This window comes from Citrus sinensis, chromosome 1, assembly GCF_022201045.2.
Source record: "Citrus sinensis cultivar Valencia sweet orange chromosome 1, DVS_A1.0, whole genome shotgun sequence".
Classification (NCBI taxonomy): domain Eukaryota; kingdom Viridiplantae; phylum Streptophyta; class Magnoliopsida; order Sapindales; family Rutaceae; genus Citrus; species Citrus sinensis.
The window spans coordinates 17135055-17142561 of NC_068556.1; the positions used below are offsets into that span (position 1 = coordinate 17135055).

The 7507-nt window shown below is 37.7% G+C and overlaps 1 protein-coding gene across 1 annotated transcript; it reads left to right on the forward strand.

The window, feature by feature from the left end:
* Positions 1–383: 383 nt before the first annotated feature.
* Positions 384–3424, forward strand: LOC102617599 (protein CUP-SHAPED COTYLEDON 2). Its single transcript, XM_006464746.3, has 3 exons — positions 384–1201; positions 1304–1587; positions 2469–3424. The coding sequence occupies exons 1-3, from the start codon at positions 1018–1020 to the stop codon at positions 3153–3155; spliced, it is 1155 nt and encodes a 384-aa protein (XP_006464809.1). The 5' UTR covers positions 384–1017; the 3' UTR covers positions 3156–3424.
* Positions 3425–7507: the final 4083 nt, after the last annotated feature.

A 7507-nucleotide genomic window follows, 5' to 3' on the forward strand; every position in this document is an offset into this window, starting at 1 on the left:
GTACCGGTGCTTTTTAGCTAGCCACTCTCCCTGTGGAAATCATTTTGTCTTTTGTGTCAAAAATTGCCCATGCATGTACTCTTTCCTTAGCATAAGATTGTTATGTGTAAGTGTAACTAGCAAAAGCAGCTGTGGCCTCAGTCTTCCGCATTATTAAAGATTTGCAGAAGAAGCAGCGGCAGCACAGCAGAAGCAGAAGCTGAAGCTGAACATTTCACTTTGGCTTGTGGACACACACACCATATCCAAATAATGATATTCATTTAAAGGTGTATTCATACATTGTTTATGCAAATTTTGTGGAAAATAAAATAATAATAATAATAATAATAAAAAGAATAATTGTAGATATAATGAAATGAAGGTGGCGTGTGTAAGCACAAAGGGTCCCTGTCGAGTTTGATAATTTAATCTTGTACTGTGCTGACAGGGTGAGATATGAAACAGCTTTATCGAGAGATGGTGAAAATCTCAATCTCTTTCAATAAAATTTTTTTCTTTTTTTTTTTCCTCTCATAAAACTACTTTCTGTTCCCTCTCTTTCAATTTACACACGCACGCATACTCAATGCCAGAAACAGAACCCCACAGAGCCCACCCCCTCAGAGACATACATCACCTCCTCTCTCTCTCTTTCTACTCTCAGGCTATGGCATTATTATGTAATGTAGCAGATGACCCCATTACAGAGAGAAAATAGAACAGGACAGATCAGAGAAAACAAAGAGATTATTATTATTTATGGCTTTTATTGATCTAATATTTTTATTTATTTCGCCTTTTTCTCCTGTCACTTGATTCATCAAATCCCCATGGGAAACCAACCCAAGCGCCCCCCATATAACTAGACCAATAAGCACACTCTCTCAAGCACACTAGACAACTAAGTTACAAAACCCCTTTGTTCTTTTATTTACTCCTCATCATCATCATCCCATGCACTTATCTTTTCTCTGTTTAAGTTTTTAGTTGATTTGCCTTCATACTCTTTTGTTGTTGCTATTTTTGTTCATAGTCATGGAGATCACCTACAATTACTTTGACAACAGTGATGCACATTTGCCTCCTGGCTTTAGGTTTCACCCAACTGATGAAGAACTCATCACTTACTACCTTCTCAAGAAAGTTCTTGACTGCAACTTCACTGGCAGAGCCATTGCCGAAGTTGACCTCAACAAGTGTGAGCCCTGGGAGCTTCCTGGTAAGCTGAGTTGACAAACCCCCCCTTTTTTTCTCCATTGTTCATACTTGATATGCGAATCTGTTGTGACATTGTTTGTTACTTTTGTTTTCGCTTCTGCAGCTAAGGCAAAGATGGGCGAGAAAGAGTGGTACTTCTTTAGCCTGAGAGACAGGAAGTACCCAACTGGGCTGAGAACTAACAGAGCTACGGAGGCTGGTTACTGGAAGGCCACTGGGAAGGACAGAGAGATTTACAGCTCCAAGACTTGTGCTCTTGTGGGCATGAAGAAGACTTTGGTTTTCTACAGAGGCCGAGCTCCTAAAGGAGAGAAAAGCAACTGGGTTATGCATGAGTATCGCCTGGAAGGAAAATTTGCTTATCAATATCTCTCCAGAAGCTCCAAGGTATTCTACATATATCACATACACGCACATTCATATTTCTTTAGACATTTTAGTAGTGTTTAGGGTTTTGCTGTTAGGTTTATGGCCATGTTTGGTTCTTTGGGAGATAATACAAACTACAAACAATGAAGTAATTCATGTTCCTCTTTCCCGTTAAGCTATCTTTGTTTTTCCTCTGAAACAACTCATGCTTATGATCACAAGATGGATCATGGTAGTTATTATCACAGTGCAATTGAGAACTGATTGGTAAGGCCAGCTCTAATGCTGTTTTTGTCATTTAAGTGGGCTGAAAACTCAAAATGGCATTTGCTTAAATTTAATATCATAAGTATTATTGAGATTTATTCTACAACATTTTAATGTTATTTCAGTGGGCAGGCACCTCACGTCTCTTCATTCATGTACACATCTTTACTTATCACAACTTGTTTAAACAATGTACACACATCTTACACTTAATTTGGTGTTAAGATACAACTTAAATAACTCTTAACCCTGTTTTATGTCAGGCTAAAAAGTTAAGCTTCTTGCATGGCATGAACATGCTTGCCCTAGCTTTACCTTTTCCTCAGCTTTTTTGAATCAAAATTTTTTTCTAACCGTCAATACTCGTAATGATCCCCTTTGGCTTATTCCTATGTTATTTAGCATAACGATAGCATTATCATTCCGTAAAGATTATCCAGTGCTTTTTCTTTTCTCCTGCTTTCCACTTTGCTTGTCTTGATAAGCAAAAGCTAGCCTCCTTTGCCTTTTATCATACATTATGACATTTTGCGTTGCAAATAGCACTTTTTTTTTTTTTCAGTTGCTTGATGCATTTTATGTACATCACTTCACTTTTGAATTTTGATTATTAACCTTTTCTTCTTTGCCAGGATGAATGGGTGATTTCAAGAGTATTTCAAAAGAGCAGTGGAGCCATCGCCACCGCGGCTGCCGTCGCAAACGCCGTCAAGAAAAGTCGTTTGAGCTGCACCATTTCGTCATCTTCAACCTTCAATCACTCGTATCCGGAACCCAGCTCCCCTTCATCAGTTTCTCTTCCTCCTCTCCTTGATCACCCCACCATTGCTGCCGCTGCTAACGCCACCACTGCCCCCAATGACAGCTGCTCATATGATGAAAGCCACGCTCCTTCTGATCAGCACGTGTCCTGTTTCTCCACCATTGCAGCCGCCGCAGCCGCAGCCGCAGCTTCGGCAGCCACTGCCACCACATTCAACACCAGCTCCTCAGCTTTTGACTTCACTACAGTACCAGCGCCTGTTATCAATGCTGATGCTGGTGCCGGCGCTGCTTGTGACCCGTTTGCTCGTTTTGGAAGAAACAATGTTGGCTTGAATGCTTTCCCTAACTTGAGGTCTCTGCAGGAGAATCTTCAGCTTCCTTTCTTCTTCGCACCACCTGCTTCTTCAGTTGCGCCTCCTCCCTTTCAGGGTGGCGGTGGTGGGTCAAACTGGTCAACGGTGATGCAGGACATCGGCGGTGGCGGTGGTGTTGTTGGTGGTGGCGGCAGGTTGAATGTGGGTCCCACTGAGCTTGATTGCATGTGGACTTACTGAGGAGGTAGCTGCAAGCTATACTCTCTCTGGCAATTGAGATGTTTCTACTTGCTTTTGGCTTTTAAGTGAAACTTGTAGTACTAAGATTTAACTGGTTTCATTTCTTTTGTGTATTGTGTTAATTTCTACCAGTATCAGAAGATCTTTCTGCTTTAACTATATATTTAGTATGTGTTTGTGTTAATGCTTAGAAAGTGACTGTTATAAGTGTGTTAGCTGGCTTTGCATGGATTTGTATTAACCGCTATTCCATGCATGTTGATGTTATAAAAGATAATTTATGCGTCCGGTATTTGAGCATTGTCAATCTTTGTACATGTGGAGCTGGCCTTGATTTGCTAAGAAGTGCTTATTTATTATTTATTTTATAACAATAGCATTCATATTCAGACAAAATACCATCAGAAGCGGCCCAAATTATTTAATTTTCAACGCATGAGTCCGAGCTCTTGGTAACAAAAAGGTTGTTCGATTTTTACTCATGAAATTCAACTTTTATACCCGAGTGCGATAGGATTTGCATTTTGGATCAATATCCTCTCCTAATATGAGCATTAGGATTTATATTTTGGATTAGAATTTTCTCTTAATCTGAACACTCTTGATTAGAAGAGGATATTGTGTCATTGTATTTTAATGTTAGTAAAAAATTAAGATTTAATTATTTTTTTTAATTTATTAATTATTAATTATACTAATATAGTTTACTCAGATGAATATCAGGAGAGAATCTGATTCTTACATTTTGGGTTAAGATGATTGCTTTAAAGGGGAAAATCCACGTGTGTTTCTGGGCTTCCTTCTAAGATAATGACATACGGTTTCACCGATGTGTTGAATTTTTCAATTCCAATACCAATGTGACGCGTTGTTTTCCCCTTGGCAATGGAAAAATATACTTCCGAAGAGGCCGGGTGAAGTATACATCATATTAAATAGGCAGTTGAAATTAGGTGAATAATGGAAGCCAGGGGTGGGGTGGTCGGTGGTCCTTTGTAGGGCCTGTAATGTCGTGACCTCATATTTCATGTGGCTGGGTTATTTGGTCTAGGATTGAGCTACAAATAGCTAGGACTAGCTAGCTACTTCTTGGCCATGCCCCTTTGTCCCCACCTGCATGCACAAGTGACAAATTTGTTACTCCCCTTGTGACATTTCCTTCTTTACTATGTCAATAATAACATTGCTTTTTACATGCCCACAGCCCGACACTTTGCCCTGCTCGCACCTAGATATTAATTTTAGATGCATTTTGAATGAAAAATGTCATTTCATATAAGTTCACTGCTTGCTCAGGCCTCTGGCTTGTTTGTCCAATGGCAGCTCATGCCCTCACTCCATGGACTTGTTCAAAGTTTCTATCGTAAAAATGTGAATTACGGATAAATTTCTTTATGAATTTCAATGGGAGTAGATTTTTTTTAAGTTAATGTATGGCAAATTTGTAACTCTCGAAATCATTGAAATGGATCATATGCTTGTACAGCCAACTCAATCTTCAAATGAAAACTCATTAGCCTACTAAAGCTACGACTGCATCTACATGCAAACCTACGCAAAGAAATAATTAAACACATACAATATAAAAGTGCAGTACCTGCAGGAACTGAGAATCTGAAATTACAGACCAAAAATTCTACACATAATTTTTGTTTTTCTCCTTCTGCTGATTCTTCACACAAATGAGATGATGGTGGTGGTGGTGATGATGATGATGATGCGGAGAGTGGTCAGGATATACATACAATACGATATACATATAAAGGTTGAAATTGGGCACGTGTTCTGTGCATGATCGGCAAAGCAATCAGTATGCTAACGTTTTGGGGTATTGTTTTGGGGACCAGAACTCTCGCTGCAGCTAGACAGCTTGTGCATGGAAATAGCACAGCACGCCATGTACCATTCTTATTCTAAGTTTTTTGGGGGTTTCAGTGAAAGTTTCAGATGGGCAAAATGTCAAAAACTTTTTTGGCTTGGACTTTGAATTTTATTTACGTAGGGTTTCAAAAAGAAACATCCAAAACACCACCAAGTGTCAAAAGTCCAAAAGCTAGGGTTTGGATGTTGTCTAAAGAGAAAGAGTAATTACGGGATCCTCTTCGAAAATATATACGTTTGTTTCTTTTATATCTCTGATGCTCTTTGATTGATATTTTTCTGCCAATTTTCTCTCTCTTTATTTAATTATTTTGCTCTCTGTGTGGGGAATTGAGTTTAGCTCAATCTAGGAGGAGACAAAGACAGACGTTTCATGAGTTCTCAAAATGGGCCAGGGAAGGCCCAACAACAAAAACCGATTGCTATAATAATAAATCTATCTGTCAAATTTTTCTGTTCTGCCTAAATATGAATGCTCGAGGTTATTAATTATAAAATCTATAACAATAAATCCATTTTATCTTGCAATTTTCACTCAGGTACATTCATGATAGAGGTGATTTTTGTACCTTGATTTACCATAGCTGTTCCGTACTTGCTGTTGACTTCCTTGAGTGTTGTTATATCAATTTTCTTGATCCAATCTTTGATTTTGAGGAGCCAAAGAGAAGAAAAGAGTTGGTGCTACACTCTATCAAAGCATGAATGGCAGTACGGATTCCTCAACCTTTATGTGTTCAGTTATAAATTTCATAATGATTAAAAAAAAATAACACAAGCCAATATTATATTTGTCCATAATACTACTACACAAGATATATTTAATATGAACTTATTAACATAACGTTCATTGCATAACAAAATAAGAATCTTTGCTTAATTGCTCACAATTATTTGACATTGTTACTTAATAAAATTCACATCTAAAGTTGCTAGCTTATGCTTATGGGCTGTATTCAGTGCTCAAATTTGAGTTGATGTTAAGCTTATTTGATTTCATCACAGGGCAATTTTCATAAACCTCCCCTGAGGTTTGATATAATTTCACTTAGATGGCGAGTTTGATTGTATTCTCACTTACCTTCCCTGCCGTTAGTATACATATGGTTTGACCGTTAGTTGACGAGGGTAAATATGTAAAAGACAAGCTGAAATTATAAAAAAAATCAAATAACAATAAAAAATAGTTTAAAATCTATTGGACAATTGTATTAACCGATTAAACACAATATTCATTATGTAAAAGAATACATTTCTCTTTCTCTTCTCTTTCCCCAGCACAAAAAAGCAGTGGCTATCAATCTCTTACCATTTTCACTCCACTCACCTACTCTCATCTGCTGGAACAAAAAGAAATACACATCAAAAGCATACATAACCCATGAAGAAGAAAAACATAGATGGTCGGAGAAGGCCACCGACCGATGATGATCAACGGCGACCGGAAGATGCTACTGTTATTGGAGTTTGTAAGAGGTTAGTTACTTTATGAAAGTCTAAAATTTATAAATACCTTTGGTTTTCTTGTTTTTGGAGTTTTATAAGTGGTTGTTAATTATGTTTCATTTGTCTTGTTCATGGGTTAGTGGTGGAAAAATTGATTAAAAGGAGAATGAGTTTAGCCATATGTGGCCATGAGTTCAAAAAATTTAATTATTAGTTATCTTATGTTTGTGATTTACACCTTAGATAGTGTAATAAGGCTATAAAGCCAAAATTTTGTTATTGTTATGCAAATGGGTGTGTAAAATAGAAATAGTCTTAGTTGCAATTTTTATTTTTCCTGCCAAAGTTTGCTTAAGTTGATATGTGAAATACTAATTAGGCAACCCAAGAGGGGGGTGAATTGGGATTTTAAAAATTATCCTAGGCAAACCACACAACAATTTAATCTAATGCCTTAATAAATTCGAAAATAATAAATTCAATCAAGCACAATATTAAAAGAGTAAGGGAAGAGAAAACGAACACAAGGATTTTTACGTGGTTCGGCTATCCCCGCCTACGTCCACGCCTCCAAGCACACCGGGCTTGAGGATTTCACTAAGCTAGCCTCCCAAGGCTTCAACCGCTTACAATTGACTTCCAAGGTGTCAATGGACCTTTACAACAAGAGATTATCCCCAATCTCTTAACCCAAGTGTATCCCAACACTTACAATCTTTTAACTTGATTTTACAAAAAAGATTATAAATGAATCTCTCACACACAATGTGTTTGATCACAAGTGAAAGCTCAATGTGTGAATGAATGAGATGAATACAAAGATTTAAAGCTCAATGAAAGTTGTATTCTCAATATTTTGCTCAATGATGATCGTTGGAATTACCCTTGTTTGAATTGGATTGAGCTTATTTATAGTTGGAGCTGAAAAACTAGCCGTTATAGACTGTCTGCTCGAAAACGGTTCGCCGTTAACCATTAACGGTTAACCGGTTAGGCCGGTCAAAGTTACCGTTGGGCCAATTTTC

What these genes read in the sequence shown, in the direction of transcription:
- LOC102617599 (XM_006464746.3), top strand. Translation starts at nt 1,018, where the DNA reads ATGGAGATCACCTACAATTACTTTGACAACAGTGATGCACATTTGCCT. An exon ending in TGAGCCCTGGGAGCTTCCTG is followed by an intron (nt 1,202 to 1,303) that starts GTAAGCTGAGTT and finishes TCGCTTCTGCAG; the next exon opens with CTAAGGCAAAGATGGGCGAG. An exon ending in ATCTCTCCAGAAGCTCCAAG is followed by an intron (nt 1,588 to 2,468) that starts GTATTCTACATA and finishes CTTCTTTGCCAG; the next exon opens with GATGAATGGGTGATTTCAAG.